General features: G+C 36.3%; 1 protein-coding gene across 18 annotated transcripts in view; it reads left to right on the top strand.

Annotated features, from left to right (window-relative positions):
* The first annotated feature begins 20,745 nt into the window (after positions 1 to 20,745).
* Positions 20,746 to 21,584, top strand: part of srcin1a (SRC kinase signaling inhibitor 1a) — a 243,469-nt gene continuing 242,630 nt past the window's right edge. For all 18 annotated transcript variants that reach the window (XM_087243089.1, XM_087243071.1, XM_087243087.1 and 15 more), the window contains exon 1: positions 20,746 to 21,066. In XM_087243089.1, the coding sequence (XP_087099215.1) occupies positions 21,045 to 21,066 (22 nt within the window). In that variant the 5' untranslated portion in view covers positions 20,746 to 21,044. The remainder of the gene's footprint in view (positions 21,067 to 21,584) is intronic.

The following is a 21,584-nucleotide window of genomic DNA, read 5'->3' as shown; positions in this document are numbered from 1 at the left end:
CACAAACTCTGTTTCGTGCTTTTAATAACACGAATAAAGTACTTAAAAACATCAAGTATCATCAAAATTCTTTCTTTTTTTTTTAATTAAAGATACTTAAGTTCAGTGATTTGGTTAAACTTAAAACCCCACAGTTTATGTTTAAAGCAAGAAATAAATTACTCCGAAGTGCATACAAAAGTTTTTTGAAGAAAGACAAGGGCTAATCTGAGAGAAGAACAACATTTTAGGAGGTTAAAAACAAGGACAACTTTAAAAGGTTTGTGTATGTCTGTATGTGGTGTGAAATTATGGAACAGTCTAGAACAGATTCTCAAACAATGTCAGGATATTAGTGAATTTTAAAAGTTGTTTAAATATATATTATTTAAAGAATATAATGATGAGAGTGATTGAAAAAGGATAAAATGAGAAAGGTATGATTAAATTGTTATTAATGGCTGTTTGCAGTACTATCTGTTTTTTGGGTCTATGTTATAAAATGTAAATGTCCAAATGGAATCAAATGTACAGTATAATATGTCAAAGATGCTAAAGGGATAAAATATGTCTCATGTAAAAAGAAGAGAGAAGTAAAAGAAGAAATATGTTTAAGTAATAGATCAATGATGTATGTGGTAATGGGGTATGAAAATAATAAGCTTGTGCTTCATCCCACTCCATTTTCGAACATGTTGAAATGTATTTTTTGTTAAATATGTTTTATGTGTGATATTACTGTTCAAAAATAAGTAAATAAAATAAAACATTACGTTATTTTACTGCTGTCCCGCTTTGAGGAGGTATGAATGTAGAGAAATTTAGAGAGGTGTGTGAAGCAATTTACTGTTTTATTATGATTATTGTTTTTTTACAAACATGGAGGCCCAAATCAAAATTTAATTTTAATTAATTGCACTGCCTTGGTTGATAATATTATGGTGAACTAGTAGCGAACTTGGTGCATGTACAGGTTAAGGGTTGACGGAGCATTACTTTTTTTTTGACGTCGATTACATTATTGGTAGGCACAAATTAGTAATTGGTGGGGACCTGTCCCTTCCGTTTATGCCAATTATACACCCTTGCTTAACATTAACAAAGAAAAGAGAATAAAATAACCCACAATATTTTAGATTGTGGAATATTCCAACCTATGCTAATGCTGTTTTAATAAAAAATGGATTCAGTTCTGTTTAATACAAACGTCACAGTTGAAGCCAGTGCACTAAAAAAGCAACTCCACCAACCCCAAGCAAGCCAGAGGTGACGGTGGCAATGATGTTTATTAATGATATTGCCTAGCAGTAGCATATGTTGTAGTTGCCGTCCTTTTCATAAAAGAACCAGAAATCAGATGGGAGGTTTTTAATACAAAAAAAAAAATAGACTTTATTCAACATAATAAAGCCGAGAAAGTACAGAGCAGACCCCAGAGCAATCTGAAGTCTCTCCTGGACAGTTCTAAAGTATTTTGTGTTCTGTGCACGCAATTTATACAGTTTCTTTGCCCCACCTTTGGGTGTTCTCGTTTTAAATTCTGACCATCACTGGATAAGTTTTTACTTTCAGGTATATGTTTAGGTGGTTCTGTTATTCTTGGCTTTCAGCCCTGCTCAGGTCTACGTAAGCAACTGTTTTCACACTATTATATATATGTTTAGAGATTAAAAAAAAAAAATCTTCTTTGCATATATACTGTAAAAAAAACAAGGGGCCAAGAACTGAGCCTTGCAGTACCCCCTAGTTTACTTTTGATTGATATAATGCCTCTTTATTTACTGATACAAATTAATAACATTCGATAAGCGGTGAACCAAACAAAGATACAAGTCATTCCAACATGCTTTTCAACCCTATCTACGAGAATGTTATGATCAATGGTATCAAATGTAGCACTGAGGTCCAACAATACTAACAGAGAAATGCAACCCTTGTTGGTCAAAAAACAGCAGGTCATTTACAACTTCTGAACGCTGTTTCAGTGCTATGAAATGCTCTAAATACTGATTGCAATTTCTCAAATAATTCACAAAAACAAATGCAAATAATTGAGTAGATATGCTTTTTGTAGTAACCTTTTTGTAGATAGGTTTGAAATGGGTCTATAATTGACCAAATCTTTAGGATCAAGCTGTGTTTTTTAAAATAAGAGGCTTAATAACTACCAGCTTAAAGGTTTTAGGCACATTTATCAATAGTAATGATTAATTTAAAATGTTAAGAGCAGGTTTCGTAACTTAGAACAAGTGTTTTAATAGCTTTCTTTGTACATGATCTAACATAGATGTTGTTGATTTGGAGGAGTTTACCAATTTAGTCAATTTGTTCCTCTCCAAGTGTGGTTGAAACTTTTTAGAAAGTCTGAAATGTCCAGTTTAGGATCAGTGCTCAATTTGGGAAAACACTTTAGCAGACATGTTATTGGTGATACTGCCCTGGTTAAAATTGGTATGTGTTTTAGGATGTTTATTTTGTTGTTATATCTGAAGGATCATGTGACAGCATTGAAGCTTAAAACATGGAAATTGATTACCTGTTATAATTGTTTAAAAAATAAAGAATTTAGCTTTTAATTACAGTTTCAATTAATATTTTGTAGTAATATTTTGCCATATTACAATTTTTATTATTTTTTTTTTCTAAAATTTAAGCTGCCTTGGTGATTTTTATGCTGCCATATGGAGATCAATACAAACAATATGTGTGTCTTAGATTACAGAAACCCTCTCCTTTCAGATGTCTATCACATGCTCTGATAATGCATGAATGGTTAAAGAGCAGCGTGGCGAATAAACATGGTCAGTGTTGGTCAGTCTCTGCCAGCCAAGCGCTCACTGCTTTGCATGTCCATATAATTTGTGCTGCGCTGGAGGGAAGGGATTAAAAACTGTGAAACGCCAGATTCTGCCTCAGAAAAGAATGTCATAACCACTCAGTCTTCCAAGCTAAAGTTCTCAGAGAAAATAATTTCAGTGCTGGCTGGTAGAGCTCAAAAGCCCCGGCGATATTTAAATTGCAGTAATCAAATCCCTCAGTTGGCCTCAGCATGCCTCCGCTGATTACCACTCACAGATGCTTTTTAAGGGTACAAATTACTGTCCAAAATCAAATAGGCTGAAATATGCTGAGTTTTTGCATGGTAATATGTTTTCCTGGAATAAATCAGAAAATATCTCATAAAGTTTGAACAGCTGTGTTAGTTCAGCTTTCTCTCACAAGTTACTTTAATATTAGGACTTTATAATAGTCATAGGCCTATTGATTATACTTTAAATGGCACTCTATCAATTTGTGTCTGTAGATTTCTTTCAATTATAATACATATTTTTGAAGGCCTGTTTTCTTTTCAATAGATTCATAAATCTCCACTTCTGCAGCGCTTACGCCAGCCTTTACTGTTTTATTCATATCTACACTACCTGACAAAAGTCTTGTCGAGTTGTATTGTCGTGTTCTAGTTGATCATTTGATATCAAAAGTGGCTTAAGGCAAAGACCTCTAGATTACTGTTATTTCAACAAAATAAAATATGATCATGCCTTGATTTTTAATTATTAAGGACATTTAGGTCTGACTTTTCTTAGACAAAAGTCTTGTCACTTAACAGAAATAATTTGCCCTCTCCTGTGGTTTGTGATGGAATGGGCTGCACAAATGTCTTGACACCTCAGGCTGTTGATGTTGCCATCCACTCTGAAGATCTCTCACACACCCTCAAATTGAATGTAACCCCAAACCATGATTTTTCCTTCACCAAACTTGACTGATTTCTGTGAGAATCTAGGGTCTTTGTGGGTACCTATAGGTCTTCTGCAGTATTTGTGATGATTGGGATGCAGTTCAACAGATGATTCATTTGAAAAATCTGCCTTCTGACACTTTTCCAAATGATCCACTAGATGGAAAGTTATTATTATTGCTCTTACAACTGGGATCAAAGACAAGACTTATGTCAGGTAGTGTATATCCTCAAAGTAGTTTTTTATTCTTACTGAGGGATGTATAATTGTCAATATTTCAAATAGTTTAAAATATTTCATTAAAATTATGATAAAACTAGTGAACAACACCCATTCTTGTCTTAGCACAATTTTAAAACTCTTTTTTTGATCAAGATCACTGTAATCCTATACATAATTGACCTGGAAATAATTTTATAATACAAAAAATGTGAAAATGTTAAATCTTTCTGGCTCTTTGCAGTGTTTTTGGAGTGATAAGTGTGAGCTATATACACAAATATAATGAATTAATGCCTCATTTGCAAATTTAAACCACAATTTATAAATTATGTTAAACCAAAAAGTTGAGTCATAGTTTAATCAGTCAATTGAGCAAGAATGGTGACAAAAATGAATGAATTCACCTGCAGAGTCTTGCCCTAAGTGTGAGCTAATTGAAAATGAATGCATTTCTCCATTTTGCTTTCAAGTGGCAAATTTATACTGAGAGTGATGCTAAACCACAGGCATTATTTTGATAAAAATGCCTTTACATGTCTATAAAAATGGGATTTAGTACTTCCCTATTAATTTTTCATTCAAAACTCTTACAAAGAGAGAATTAGAGAGAGTCGGAAATTCTAAGTAATTTTCTCAAACGTCATCAAAGCTGCCTTTAGGAAACCGTATTCTTCAGTTGACATTGATTGAATGAGCCACAAAGAGAAGGCCTGTAAACATCTTTTTATAGATGAATAGCGTCGTGTCAGAAGTCACTGGAAAATTTGCTTTGTGATGATTCGTTTGCTTTCAAAGGGAAAAGCTGCTCACACTGACATTCCATTTGACATTTTTTAATGCCGTCTAGTATTGTTTTGAGTCATTGATCATTTATACATTTTGAAAAGGGCACTGTAGGTTTTTCATGCACTGGAGGATGATTCTGATTTCACACTTCAAACGCTCAAATTGTAAAAAAAAAAATAATAATAATAATAAATAAAGAAAAACAAAAAATCTTTTCTAGTGAATTTTGAGATTTCCATCCTTATATTTTTTAATTAACTGCAACAGCTTCATTATCACTTTTCTAGTTGATCATTTGGTATAAAATGTGGCTGATATGAAAGGCAAAGGCCTCTAGATTATGCTTATTTTACCAAAATAAAATATGATCATGCCTTGATTTTTATTTATTTAATTAGGACAGTAAGGTCTGACTTTGCTTAGAAAAAAGTCTTGTCACTTAAAAGAAAGAATATACAGTATATAATATAAAGTTATGGTGCAGTGGAAAAAAGAACTAATATTGTGTTTTACATGAGCTTGGAGGACTGCATCCATACATCTCTGCAATGACTCAAATAACTTATTAAAAGGTCATCTGGAATGTCAAAGAAAGCGCTCCTGCAGCACTTCCAGAGTTCATCCAGATTCTCTTGATTCATCTTTATTGCCTCTTCCTTCATCTTACCCCAGGCATGATCAATAATGTTCATGTCTGGTGACTGGGCTGGCCAATCCTGGAGCACCTTGACCTTCTTTGCTTTCAGGAACTTTGATGTGGAGGCTGAAGTCTGAGAAGGAGCGCTATCCTGATAAAGAATTTGCCCACTCCTGTGATATGTGATGTAATGGTCGGCGCAAATGTCTTGACACCTCATTCTGTCAATGTTGCCATCCACTCTGCAGATCTCTCACACGCCCAGATGCTGAATGTAACCCCAAACCATCATTTTTTCTTCACCAAACTTGACTGTTTTCTGTGAGATTCTTGGGTCCATCAGGTTCCATTAGGTCTTTTGCAGTATTTGTGATGATTGGGATGCAGTTTGGCAGATGACTCATCTGAAGAATCTGCCTTCTGACACTTTTTCAAATGATCAACTAGAAGTCAAGTTATTCTTTGTTGCTCGTACAACTGGCATCGACAACAAGAGTTTTGTCAGGTGGTGTATATCATCATCTTCTGCTGCACATCCTTTTTGCATCTTCTGTATTTTATTGTGCATATTCTGCGTTCTGTGCTTCTTTTTCTTTCTCTTCTTATGTTTTTACATGTTCTTCTACATCTTCTACAGTAAATTAGTTACTTCTACACCTTCCACTTTTGCTTTTTTTTCTACATCTTCTGATTCTGTATCTTCTTCTGCATTTACTGTATCTGCTCCTTCTACTGCTTCAACAGTTTCTACTTCTAGTTTCTGGATTTTCTGCATTTGCTTCCTCTACACCTTATTCGTCTGTATCACTTCTGCATCGCATACTTTTGCTTTTTCTGCATCATCTTCTGCATATTATGTATATAAATATATATATATATATATATATATGTATATATATATATATATATATATATATATATATATATATATATATATATATATATTTAGCTTCTTCTGCATTGTCTGCATTTTACTTCTGCTTATCCTGTATCTTCTGCATCCCTGACTGCTTCCTCTGCTTAATCTGTTTCAGCTTCTTCTGCATCTGATTTTTGTACATCGTCTATTTCTACATGTTCTTCCACTTTTTGTACTTCTGTACCTGCATCTTCTTACGCTTTTACTGTATCTACACCTATTATTGTGTATACATGTTCTACTTCTGAAACTGCTTCCTCTACTTCTTATTCGTCTGCATCTTCTGCTTCTTCTGTATTTTCTTGTTTTCTTCTTCTTTCTTTTACACATTCTGCTATTTAAGCAACTGTCTCAACTTTTTTTTTTAAGCAACAATTTTTTTTCTCCCTATATCTTATTCTGCACCTGCTTGTTCTGCATTTGCTTCTACATCTTATGCATCTGCATCGTCTATTTCTGCATTTTCAGATTCTTAGACATGGAATTCTTCTACTTCTGATTGTGCTTCCCTTATTTTTGCCGTTTCTATATTAGGTTCTTCTACAAAAGTTTCACTTTGGGATCTTCTGAATCTGCTTCTTCTGCATTTGCTTCTTATACTTCTGCTTCTTCTGAAACATCTATTTCTGCCTTTTCAGCTTCTTCGACATTATTATTTTACTTCTGATTGTGTTTCCTCTATTTCTGATTTTTCTATAGTTACTTCTACAAAAGTTCCACGTTTTGGATCGTGTTTTTTTTTTTAAATCTTCTGCATCTGCTTCATCTGCATTTGCTTCTTCTAATGCATAATAAGCATCTTCAGCTTATTTGATATAAAATTCTTCAACTTCTTCTGACATTAATTACTTCTACAACTTCTACTTCTGGATCTTCTGGATTTGCTTCTTTAACATCATCTGCATCTGCTTCCACTATATCTTATTCTGCTGCATCCGTTGCATCTTCTCCACCATCACTGGCTGCATATCCTTGTATATTTTGCTTTTGCTTTTTCCACATCATATGCATCATTTACTTCTTTTTTTGCATCTTCAACTTTTGTATCTTCTTTGATGCGTTCTGGTTCTGCATCTGCTATAAATTCTGAATCTTTTGTTTGCTGTACTTCTTATTCTGATTTTACTGTATCTACACCTTTTACTGCATCTGCATTTTCTGCTTCTGCTGTCATCTCTATCTGCTTCCTTTACCTCTTATTCTGCTGCATCTTCAGCTGCTGCGTCTTCTGTCTTCTGCATCTTTTTATGTGTTTTCAGTTTTTACAAAAGTTGCACTTTTTGGATTTTCAGTTTTTTTTTTTTTGGATCTTCTGCATCTGCTTCATCTGCATTTGCTTCTTTCACTTCGGCTCCATCATCTATTCCTGCATCTTCAGCTTATTTGACATCAAATTCTTCCACTTCTTACATTAGTTACTACTACAACTTCTGGATATTTTGGATTTGCTTCTTTTACATCATCTGCATCTGCTTCCACATTATCTTATTCTGCTGCATCCGCTGCTTCTTCTCCATCATCATTGGCTGCTTATCTTGTATATTTTGCTTCTTCTGCATGATCTTCTTCTGTTTATGCATCTTCAACTTTTGTATCTTCTGACGTGTTTTGGTTCTGTATCTGCTATTAATTCTGCATCTTCAGTTTGCTCTTCATCATCTTCTGCATCTACTTCTTCAGCATCATCTGATTTTTTTCTTCTGGAATTTCTTCTGCATATTCTGTTTCTCCTGTGCATCTGCTTTATCTTCCTCTTCATCATCATCAAATTCCATGTGCTTCTAGCTGTACATATGTGTTTTACAGTACATTAGTTTCTTCTATACCAGGGGTGTCGAACTCAATTCCTGGTGGGCAGCAACCCTGCAGAGTTTAGTTCAAGCCAAGCTTCAACACATTTGTCTGTAGGTACCAAACAAGCCTAAAACACTAAATAACTTTGATCAGTCATCTATAATTGGGGTTGGAACTAAACTGTGCAGAGCTGCGGTCCTCCAGGAACTGAGTTTGACACCCCTTTTGTACACCTTCCAAAATTGCTTCTTTCTACATCTTCTGGTTCTGCATATTCTTCTGCTTTCACCTCTCCTTCTATTGCTTCTACATCTTCTACATTTTTCGTTTCTTTTTTTCTTTGTCATTATCATCGTTTATTAGTGATTTATCAGGGGTCACCACAGCAGAATGAACCATCAACTGTGGTATATGTTTTACGCAGTGGATGCACTTCCAGTCACAACCCAGCACCATTCTGGGAAACACATATGCACATACAATCATACACTATAGCTAATTTAGTTCATCCACTTCACCTAGATCACATTTCTTTAGAACAGAGATGCCCACAGTAGGGCCCACAGTAATCTTTGATTTGGCCTGCCATCCCATCTGAAAGAAGAGGGAGAGTGTTGGTGGTTTGAGTAAATGCCTTTGAAAGAAAACGTTAATTTGAATTTTGAATTTAATTTAATATTTTGTTTCTTAGTTTAACTGCTGATCTACAAAAAAGGCAACTGAAGTTAAATGATTCAATTAAATGTTGTATGTTAATCAGTCTTTTAAAATGTAAATATTGTCACTTGACATACAGTACATCTGACATCTACGAGCATATCAAGGTAAAGACAGCTGTAGCTCAACTAGTGTATTCAACATTGAGCTCCATTGTGTTATGAATGGGATTGTTTAAGTTTTTTTTGTAATAAGTTCATTATAAAATGTAAACAATTATACTGAATTAGATATTCAAAACAATTTAAAGTAACGTTATCTATCTTTTTTTTTATTATCGAATAAAGGAGGAAGTTTCTCTTGGCAAATTTACGATTTGGTATATATTCAGCCCACGACTCAATCAAGTTTGGGTTTTGGCCGTTTATAGGAAAACGTTTTGCACCCCCTGCTTAGACTGTTGGGGAAACTAGGGAAACCCACACAAATATGCGGAGAACATGCAAACTCTACAGAAATGCCAACTGGTCCAGCCGGGACTTGAACCAGCGACCTTCTTGCTTTAAGGCGACGCTGAGCCACTGTGCCGCTCATTATCATCTCACTATAATTCTTAACCTTATTCTTACTCTTCTTAGTCTTCTGCATCTTTATTTTCTTCTGCATCATGTATGCTACCTTTATTAAAATCTAATTGCAGTGTGAAAAACATTATCAATTTAATTCCGAACTACATGCGGCAGTCAACACACACCTTTAAAAATGTTTCTTTTAGTCTGATATTTTGTCCTAATTCATCAAATTAGACAAGCATTTCCTCCTACGCCATCAGTATCCTTTTTTTCACAGGCCAGAATTGCTTGGGGTTCAAGGACTGAACTTGCCCTTTCACAGTTTTCTCTCATCTATTTCCAATAAATCCATTTTGGTTTCTCTCTTCTCACACACACCCTGTTCCCCTTTCCCCAATCGAGCTCTTCTTCCTCCTCTCTTGCTTTTCTTCATAATGATAATAATGACCTTGAGAATTACTCGGCTATTATAATCATCCCCATCATCATCATCGTCATCATCATGGTGCCAGACTCAGTGCCAGATTAGAGTGACAGTGAAAGATGAGTGTGATTGAGGATGTGTGTTTGAGTGTGTTTAATCATGCACTTGTGCTCAAGTGTGAAAGACCCCTGTGGTCCAACTGTATCGCGTGCAGTGCTGCATATTAATGAGCGTGTGTTCCTCATCTGACTCATCTATCCTTTTGCACTGTAACAACCACTAACAGAAGCCATACTGGGGCTGATTTGCAATCATATCTGACCCATCACATTATAACACCGGGACCAGTTTATTGGCTAAACTGATCTTGGAACCGCGAGTGATATATTGAACTACGCATAATAGCCTGGCATAATGCCCGATATCAATGGTGATCTTCCTGGTTTTAATAGAGGTATATCAGCAGGTTGGATCCTGTCCTTTTTTTTCATCATTTACCAGATGGACTGCAGGCAGGCAGTCGTGTTCCCTGAGCCTGAGCTTGCCCGGCCATACATTATTAATGATACAAATCATTAAGAACTCGCTCTCTCTCCCTTGCCATCCCTTTATCTGTCAATCTGACGACCTCTTTCTGTGAAGCATCCATAAAAACAGCCTACAAGCAGGCCCTCATGTGCAGCTCTCCCACACATGCATGTCGGGGTTTCTTAGTTATGATCAGAAAGATTTTTGACCCATGAGTCAACGATGAATCATTATTAATGAGCTCTCAGAGATTCATATCATGTTCTTTAGTTCGGATTGAATTATGACCTTAATATGACTGAAAGCTATGTCCATTCAAACATAGTTTGTATGTATAGATACAGTATAGTTGAAATTAAAATTACTAGCCATCCTGTAAAACTTTTATTCCGTTACAGACATTCCCCAAGTGATGTTTAACAGAGCAAATATTTTTTTGAATGGATTATATAATATATAAGCAATGGTTTTTAACGAGCCCCTATTATGCATTAAAAAAGGTCATATTTTGGTGTTGGGGGTTTCCAACAACAGGTTGATTTGCATGCAAGGTCAAAAAACACTTTTATTGTCTTATAATATGCATTTATTGTTACCTAATTATCCCAACGACTCCCATATGATTTGTTCTGTGATTTATTTGTTCCCAAACCCCTCCTAAGCGTTATGCTAATCTGCGCTGATTGATCCGATGACCTAATCTGTTGCGATTGGTCGAATGCGTTCAGTGCAAGACAGAGAAAATCGCCCACCACGACTTAACAACAATTGTGAAGTAGTCAGTGTGCAGAGAGTATGTGTGAGCCCAAATGCAGGAGTGCATTAAAGCAATAGAGCAGAATAGAGCAGTTGCATGTGACACACATTCAGTATTAATCTACACAGTGGCAAAAGCTGAACTATTTTGAAACTTAACCGCTGCACGTATGTAGGAACAGCTGATGGTGGGCATTGCAATGACAAACGGCAGAGGATCGCGAGCTCACAAACACATTTAAATCCATAAAGATAGCAGCACGCACCACGTTTTCAATGTGGTTTTAGATGCAGTATTAGAATTTAAAGAGTTAATCAGATACACTACAAGCCACATGGAGTGATTACAAGTAACAAAACACAATTATTTTTGCAAGCTGGAGAAAACAAGGAGGCGACCATTTTAATCGCACTTACTTACACTTATGAAAAGGAGGAAGAAACTGATCCATGAACTGTGTACTATAAAGATCCTGTCAATCACAGACAAAGTCCCATACATCAATAGTGGTTTTGATCTTTCCTTCACCAAATGGCCAACGAATTCCCCGTTGTAAGCATGTAGATTGCTGGAGCACTCGTCAGAAAAATGACCGAAACACAGCACAAGGCTGGAGCTATAATGCTGAGGTATTCTTGCAAAAATAAATTTGAACCACTGACTCTTCACAGCCTCATCTTTGGGTAGGGAAAAAAACACTAACTGTCCCTCATACTTCAGAGCACAGCGTCTTCACGACATCAACGACAAAATCGCGATCTGCTACAGTGTTTGTTGTCTTCTTTTTCCTTCTACAGTTTTTGTGGGCAGGGCTTGAGGTTCATATTGACGTCATGCCAACACGGCTAAAGATTCGTTACAGCTGAGATTTATTTGAACCACTCTGAGTCGACTCCTTTATAGATGAATCAATAGTTTTAAACACAGTGGACTTTCAGATTTAAGCCTCAGCTGGATGTTTCACTTTACTTAGAGCTGTTACACACTGCATGGAAGGTCATTTTCAAAAACCATAATAAGGGCTTTTTTAAAAATTCAATCCTCTAAGAATTGTAATAGTCCCCTTAAGAAAGGATTATTATTATTGTTTTTATTGGCAACAGAACAAACCACTGTTGTCTAATGACTTGCAGTTATGAATTATCTTAACTTGCCTAGTTAACCTAATTAAGCATTTAAGCTGAATACTAGGATCTTGCACATTAACTAATTAAAATAATATGTATTGCCACAATAGCAAAGACAAAATAAATTAGTTATTAAAACTGGTATGTTTTAAATTTGTTGAGAAAAATCTCGTTATTAAGCAGCGCTTGGGGTAAAATGTAATACTAATTTAGTATTAGACTATACTAGTTGAAGACAAAATTATTATCTCACTCTTGAAATTATTTAATGTGCTATGAAATTATACATATAATATATATAATCAGTGGTGGAAAGAGTACTGAACAATCATACTCAAGTAAAAGTTCCATTACTTGCCCCAAAAAATATAGTGCAAGTAGAGTAGAAGTATCTGTTGTAAATATTATTCAAAGTATGAGTAAAAAGTAGCCCTTTTAAAAGTAGGCAGGAGTAGAGAGTATTATGTTGTGAACTGCTGATGCATTTGCATGCAATTTGTGTATGTGTGTGAAAACATACGTGAATTTAGTTATTCAGACCCCCTAGTTTTTAGTGATTCTGCGATCGCTGAATACAACACAAAATCAACAAAAAGTCGCAATTTTTTTGTGATCCTGCAAAAATCTTAATTAAACATAAAATAATCGCATAAACCATACAATTAATTAAATTATATTTATTTTAGTTTGCAGTTCATTGTTTTACATGACTTAAATGTTGCATAGGCATCGCACGTGATGTATTTGAGTGTCTTTAAAAAAAATTACGTCTCGCCTGTGCCCTCTCAATCCCGACATTACTTGAGAGTGGAGTGGCGATGTCTTGCAGCCTTTAAAGTTAGCAGACGTGGATGATGCGCAGATAAATTGATTTACATAGGAAGTTAATGCAATGATAAGAATAGACATCCTGTGGCACGAATTAGGCATTTTGTGTGTTTGATGTGCTTTAGATTGCAAAAGTTGAAGCAAACATCTAACAAACACGCCAATAGAACAAACAGAAAAGCAAGCAGCTTGATTCAAGGATGACGGCCGATGGAAGCATGGCTGGTATTACTGTGTATCAGGCCCGTGCAGAGACCGTCCAAAGGGCATGTGCAGGATAAATTTTTTGAAAAGCGGGGGGGTGGGTGTGTGGGTGTTGTTGTTGTTGTTGTTGTTGTTGTTGTTGTTGTTGTTGTTGTTGTTGTTGTTGTTGCTGTTGCTGCTGCTGCTGTTGCTGTTGCTGCTGCTGCTGCTGCTGCTGTTGCTGTTGCTGCTGCTGCTGCTGGGGTGTTGAGCGCGCGTACTCAAGATCAGTGTTGTCGTGCGCCTACTGAAGGGCGGGACGGAGGGTGTGTCGCATCACGGGGGCACTTTTGATCATTTTGGAAGGGCACTTTCTATCCAAGACTAAAAAGGGCATGTGCACTGCACAGGTTGAGCCCTATGTGTGCACGTGCCTGCTGTGTATGTAAAATTTATTAATTATTTAGTTTAACTCTTTCTCTGCAGTTAACAAGAGTTATCGCTCGCAGTTAACGCTTCCCTACTATTGACAAGTTTTACGGCAATCAGTGTTTTAGATATATTACGGTAGGGGAAGCCTATCCTGAGGTACACGATGTCAGATGCTCCAGGGAGTGAAATCTGAGAGAAAGTAACATCATGGATAAAAATAAGAGTTATACAACCTTTCATTGGCTTAATCTCTACCGTTTTAGATCTCTTAGATCTATAGACCAAAATAAGAAGCTTTATTTTTATGATTTGTGTTACATAGTAGGATTCCCAATATGTATAAAAAAAAAAAAACGTCTACAAATTTCTGGGAATTACCAACACAAAATCAGTCATTTTTATCTAAACAAATCACACAAAAAAATCATGAAAAACTGGGGGGTCTGGTTATTGTTTAAGATCATTGGGCAATTTCAGTCATCATAAAGTAATCATCCTTCAACTTTTCATGAGTGACATGCAGTCTAAACAGTCTCTCGATTATTGCATGTAAATCTTTTAGACATCTTCTTGGACACTTTTAATGCTACCAAACTGTTGGCTACATTTATAAAGTGCCCATGTCTTGCGTTAGTTCAGTATGATGCAATTTACTTTCTTTGTGTAATTTGATTAGACTGGAATCACCTGACTGATTTTTCTAATCCCCATAGACAAAAAATAAAAATAATAAAGTAGTGACTGTAGTTTGAAGGAAAATAATGGAATAAAAGTACTGACACAGCACTACAAATGTACTCAAGGGAAAGTAAAAGTACACAATTTTTTAGTTTGCAACATGTATGTAATAATGCAATATATGAAGGAAGTATGACCTGGTATGACTTAATATAAGCTGTTATTCATGCATTGTCCTTGAACCATGCATGATGTGTAGTCTTAGCATGTGCTTGTGTTCTCTGCGTGATTCTTCATGTATTTCCACCATCTGCTGCATGTCTCTTGTCCTGTTGTGCATGATGATGTCACAGTTACACCATCAGTCTTCAGCAGGCCCCACTGATAAATTGACAAGCCATGAAAGCTCTCTAACATGTAAACCTGAGCTGCATTCCTGGCATGATGTTTTGTTGATGGTGTCACAGTGGTTGGTTGGTTGCACAATCGCCTTTTAACAAGAAGGTCTCTGGTTCGAGCATCAACTGGGTCATTTGGTATGTCTGTGTGGAGTTTGCATGTTCTCCCTGTGTTGGCGTGGGTTTCCTCCGGGTGCTCTGGTTTTCCCCAGTCCAAAGACATGCGATATCTGTTAATTGAATAAGCTAAATTGTCTGTAGGGTATGTGTGTGAATTCAAGAGTGTATGGGTGTTTCTCAGTGTTAGGTCGAGGCGGGAAGGGCATCCGCCGCATAAAATGTATGTTGAATAAGTTGTCGGTTTATTCTGCTGTAGTGATCCCCTATGAATAAAGGGACTAAGCCAAAAAGAAAATGAATGAATGAAAATATGTTTTGTTGATCAGTTGATTTCTATCTTTGCATTGTTACATTGGGTAGTCCCACCCGCAGTAAATTCTCATTGGCACAAAGTCTTGCTCTGTGATGCTCTACCTTAAATATCAAACCATCTTGTGATCATCTGTGAATATGTGCAGAGGGTTTACTTATTGCATTGTATCTTAAAAGGGTCCTGGCTATTAAAGGGATAGTTCACCCAAAAATGAAAATTCTGTCATCTTTTACTTACTTTTTATTTGTAAATCCTACTTGACTTTATTTCCTTCTTTTTTTATTTTATTTATTTTATTTTTTTTAAATAAAAAATAGGATATTATAAAGAAAGCTGGAATGCTGTAACTATTGACTTCCATAGTATTTGTTTTTTTCTACTATTGAAATGGTTACAGTTTTCCAGCTCTTTTCTCCAAAATATATTGTTTTGTTCAGCAGAAAAAAACGTATAATGGTTTGAAACCACATGATGATTTAATATAATGTAAATTGTATCCCTAACTAAAATATATTGAAGGATTCATGTCAGAATTACAAAAAAAAAAAAAAAAAAAAAAAAACACAATTTAATTAAATCGACATTCACATATGGTTTCCTTCATTAATTTAGGTACACAGTGCATGGCATCATATAGTTGCACACACTGAAAAAAATATTATATATAATTATATAATTTTATATATATTATTTATATAATTTTTTAAGGTAACTGGTTGCAAACCATATGGGCTGAAATTACACAAATTTAATTAATTAATTATTTATTTATTTGTTTAAATTTAACCCATATAAATAGTTGGCAACCAGTTAGCTTAATTTTTGTAAATTTAATGAATCACTTTTTTCAGTGAATATTAAACTGGCATTGAATACAAATACAAAATAGTGATGCAATACCACATCATTTGACGTAATTGTCTATTAAGGGGCAACATGATGCAATATTATTGCAATTTTCTTTTTTTACATATTGGGATATTCTGTTATACACTTCCTGTCTACTTTATCAGGTACACCTTACTAATACTGGGTTGGACCCCCTATTGTCTTCAGAACTGCCTTAATCCTTCATGTCAGATTCAACAAGGTACTGGAAATATTCCTCAGAGATTTTGGTCCATATTGACATAGCTTCACGCAGTTGCTGCAGATTTGTTGGCTGTACATCCATAATGTGAATCTCTCATTCTACTACATCCTAAAGGTCCTCTATTGGATTGAGATTTTGTGACTGTGGAGGCCATTTGAGTACAGTGAACTCATTGTCATGTTCAAGAAACCAGTCTAAGATAATTCTGCTAAATGTAGCAATTAGAAGACGGATAGACTGTGGTCATAAAGAGATAGACATGGCCAGCTCAGGTAGGCTATGGCACTGACACAATGTTCAATTGGTACTAATTGGACCCAAAGTGTGCCAAGAAAATATCCCCCACACCATTACACCACCACCACCACTAGCAGCCTGAACTATTCATGCAAGGCAGGATAAATCCATGCTTTCATGTTGTTGATGCCAAAGTCTGACCCAAATGTCGCAGCAGAAATCAAGACTCACCAGACCAGGCAACATTTTCCAATCATATGTTGTCCAATTTCTTATTATGTATGCTAAGGAAAATTTTGGCAACTTCTGTTTTAACTAAACATGTAAAAACAAGTTTTATGATTTCACTTCATATTTATTGCAGCAGTAAAATAATGTGATTTGCGAACAAACTTACCAGAACTTTAATGAAACTTGTGATACAAGTTGTTTGCACCTTTCTGCAATGCAATGGATCCATCCACCAAATTTCTTTCACTTATCTGGCTGCCATCTTTATTTTACTAACTTGCAGACCAATCTCACCAGAAAGAAACTCAATTTTGACACCACCATCTAGTGACCTGTAAATAAATTGATTTTACTATTCAATTAATTAATTATAATACAAGTATAATAACATGTTCTCCCTGTGTTTCGCTTTCCCCCACAGTCCAAAGATGTGTGATATAGGTGAACTGAATAAGCTAAATCGGTCGTAGTGTATGTGTGGGTGTGATTGTAAGAGTGTATGGGTGTTTCCCATTGCTGGGTTGTGGCTGAAAGGGCCATAAAAAACATATGCTGGCTAAGTTGGTGGTTCATTCCGCTGTGGTGACCCCTGATAAATAATGGGATAAGCCGAAAAGAAAATGAATGAATGATATATTTATGTAGTTGTCCATTTATCAAAATCAATATTTTTCCCCACCCCTACTTTTATCCACTTGTGTTGTTTGTTGGGATGTTATTGGGCTAGTTTTGACTAGGCGTTGGGATGGTTTTGTCTTAAAAGCATGGCCTCCTTGAATTGTGACCTCAAGGACTTATAGATACATGCACAGATATTGAGTAAAATGTGGGCTGAAAATAAAAAGATAAGAGGCTAAACCTGCTTGTCATCATCCATATTTGTTGCTAACACTCTACACTTAGTGACTGCAGTGGAACTAATGAATTGCTAGGCCTCTCATTGAATAAGCTTGAACTTTCTACTTTAGTGGCTGCAGCATCAGCATGTCTACATCCAGCATTTCTTGTCTCTGCCATTTCTCAGCATGAATTTCACTTTATATGAATTTCCAGGAGCTTTTAGACTTGATGTAGGATAAAATCAGTGGTGAGGTTTTTGGTTTGAGCATACACCTAAATCCATCTCCGCTTGTAAGCTTTTTTCAGTACCCTAAACTTTTCAGTGCCTCTACTAAACCTCAAAGCTAAAGTTGGTTTTTGCCTAGTTTTTTAAAGTGCCATTCATTCTCAAGCATCTCAGGCCATTTTTATTCTTATCTTATCACTTAGAAAGAAGTAGTCAACACTTATATTCCCTCTTGTTGCCCTTCAACTGACAGTTACGGCCAAAAGCCTTACAATGTGGCATTGTTTCAGTATTTTGTGTCATGAGTTGTGTTAAAATAGCAACATTCAGCACTCGTAGCTTCTGATATTACACTGTGCACCTAAAATAATGGCCCCCATAGTCTAAAATGTCAAAATAACTGATTACAAATTTCAATAATAGACATAATTTATGTCATAAATAGACCTAATAGATGAAATTTTAGCATTATATTATTGTTACATAATAAATATTATGTTATATTAAGTCATAATAGTCATAAATCCCAGGGCTCCATTTAATCACATTAGCTTTTTTATTTGTGTATGGACATTATGTTAGGTGGTTCATTCCGCTGTAGCAACCCCTCATAAATCAGGTACTAAGTCGAAGGAAAGTGAGTGCGTATGTACACCCATACACTCTCATTCACATACATACAGTACACTATGGCCAATTTAGTTTATTTAATTCACCTAAAGCACATGTCTTTGGAATGTGGGGTAAACCAAAGCACCTGGAGGAAACCCACGCCAATATGGTTAGAACATGCAAGCTCCACACAGAAATACCAACTGGCCCAGCCAGGACTCGACCTTTTTGCTGTGAGGCGACAGTGCTAACCACTGAGTCACCGTGTCACCCCATTATTATTATTATCATTGTTATTCATTCATTTATTTTCTTTCCGGCTTAGTCCCTTTATTAATCAGGGGTTGCCACAGCGGAATGAACCGCCAACTCATCCAGCAAATGTTTTACGCAGCGGATGCCCTTTCAGGAAAGGAAAGTGAGTGAGTGAGTGAGGGTTAATAAACTGATGAGAAGGTAATTAATGCAATTATTACATTGTTGTGTATGTAAAATATGCTTGGGTTTGTTGCACCTAATGAGCACAGAGTCATGTCCTTCATCTGCTAACTTGGGCACAAGAAAGCCTCCCCTTCACATGCAGAAGGACATGTTGCTGTCATGGCAACCTCGCCATGTTTCATCGCAATCATGCCACACTTCTTTGACACTTCCACGCTGAGCTCACGCACACAGGATCACCATCACAGAGTGTTTCCTTATGCTACACATTTTCACACCTTCGTACATCTATCCTCTCCTGGTGAAAATTGTCGATTTAAACACCTCCTCTCTAATTCTTTGTTAACTGTGTCATTATCTGAAATCATTTACATGGATAGTTTATCTAAAAGCTAATACCCTCTCATCATTTTTGAACAAATCATTATAAACCTTAATTTGTGCTACACAGAAAATATATCTAAATTTCTTTGTCCATATAATGGATTATATTATTTATGAGTGCATGAGTAGTATGATTATTATTGATTAACAAAAGTGATATTAGCTTTAAGTGTAGTATTAATTTATTATAAAATATCTGAAACACATGTATGACAAGAAAAATATCAAAAATCATCTACAGGTTTTTGTAAGTATAGGCAAAAGAGTAGTGTTATAGTTGTAATTATTTTTATTATTATTATTAGTATTATTATTATTATTCATTCATTCATTATTTTTCTTTGGCTTAGTCCCTTTATTCATCAGGGGTCGCCACGGTGGAATGAACTGCCAACTTATGTACAACCTTGGTTTGACTAAAACGTCCATTTAAACCAACATTAGGTCATTTCCAAAAAATGTTTGTGCATTCATTAAGGAATGATAATATTTTCTAAATTATTATTTACACAAAATATTCTGTTCATTCAAACAATCTGTTAAGTGAAACAGTCATAATCAACTCTTCTCTTGTAAATAATAATTGTATTTATGTATAATATATCATTATATTTAAAACCAAAAGCCAAATTGTTTGATTGCTAAGGTATTTAGAAAATCATGATAAGCTGCGCTAAAGCACATCTTAGTATGATTGACTGAAAAGTTAATTGAAACAGCCTAAAAATGGGAATAATGTTATAGTTAAAGTCACTCAAAAGTTTATTGTCAATTCAACCACGTGCAGGACATATGGGGAATCGAAATTGTGTTACTCCCAGACCCTTTGTGCCTAACATATAATAATAATACAAAAAGTGGAATTTTAAAAAAATTACAATAAATACAATTACACATATGAAAGAATCTAAATACATAAGTAAAAAGTTTACATTTGTAAACGACACAATTACACTTATGGGAACATAGCATAATTATAACAATTATTATTTCACACACACACACATATTATAATTACATTTCTATAATTATATTTTAAGTGGACCACCACTTTAACTCCTCCCATCTTCATTTTCATATTATTTTTTGTTAACCTTCACCTCTAGGTGGTCTCTTTCTGAGTGTTCTGAGGAAACTCCGTGTGTCCCAATCCCTCCCTCCCTCTCGCGCCTCAGCACCGCTCCCTCGGGCCGTTCCCGTGACTTTCAGCACCACGGAGAGCACCGATCTCCAGCGCGCTCGATGTATTCCCCCACAAACAGTCTGCAGAGACTGAGAAGCCGAGAAGGGCAAAGAGAAAAGCGATTATCCCGATCACTGCAGAGAACAGACTGTTCCTTTAAGAGAGAGAGAGAGAGAAAGAGAGAGAGGAAGATGGCGAAAGAGATAGAAGATTAAAAAATGCTATTTAATCACTAACTATATGTATTGTGCTCATCCTGATACTTAATTCGAGCTGCATGTTTAGTAAATGCTCTTTGCAGTTACTCCAAATCGCCAGTTCGATTGCACGGCGCCGCGCAAGGACGTACGCGCGCGCGCACACACACATACACACGACCGCACACGCTCGCTCGTTCTCCCGGAGTCGCGCGCACACACACACATCGCCTCACACGCGTACGGCACTGCCTGCGAAAACCAGCTGGAGAAAACGAGCTCAGAGAGAAAGAGAGGGAGAGGAACAGAGGATAAACGCGAGAGAGCCAGACAAAGAAAGGCAGGGACGGACGGAGAAAAGGAGCGAATAGAAGCGCGACCGGCTACGGGAGAGGCGAATTACGCGGAGTGAAGACGAGAGAGGAAGGAGGAGGACCGGGAGGGTGGATCAGGAAGCAGGCTGTGGCTCTCTCTTGTAGGCAGCGGAGCGCGGTGAAGGCATTATGGGAAATGCACCATCCCAAGGTATGTCAATTCATTCGTATGTGGCAGGTGTTTTGCTCTTTACTGTTTGGTGTTTTTTGCCCCCTTGTCCTCTGTTTTTGGCGAGGGGGTGGGGCAAGGTGGGGTTGGAGGGTGTGTGTCTGTGTGCGTTTGTTTTTTCTACAGTGATCCTACATGGTGGTTTATGACTATTATATGGTGTTTGTTGGATCCAAGGGCTTTGCTGGAGAGCAGGGTGTCTAGGGATGGGAGTGATAAGGCTGGCTCAGTGGGTGTGGAGGCTCAGGGATAAAAAAGGTGGATGGGAAAGAGGGAGAGGGAAACAACCGTCACCTGATGATGTTCTGCTTAATGCATGGATGGACATGAGTGTATATTTGTGGTTTTATTTATTGTGCCATGTAGGAGAACAGGTAGGAAGCAAAGGCAGTTATCACACCCATTACACGAGCATGTGCATGTGGTGAATTCTGAGGTGCTAGTGAAGGCAATGGCTATTTGAATGCTGAGGATTAAACTTTTCTTTGCACAACTTGTTT

This window comes from Danio rerio, chromosome 3, assembly GCF_052040795.2.
Source record: "Danio rerio strain M-AB ecotype USA chromosome 3, GRCz13ab, whole genome shotgun sequence".
Taxonomy (NCBI): Eukaryota; Metazoa; Chordata; class Actinopteri; order Cypriniformes; family Danionidae; genus Danio; species Danio rerio.
This window is presented reverse-complemented; position numbering and strand designations above follow the sequence as displayed.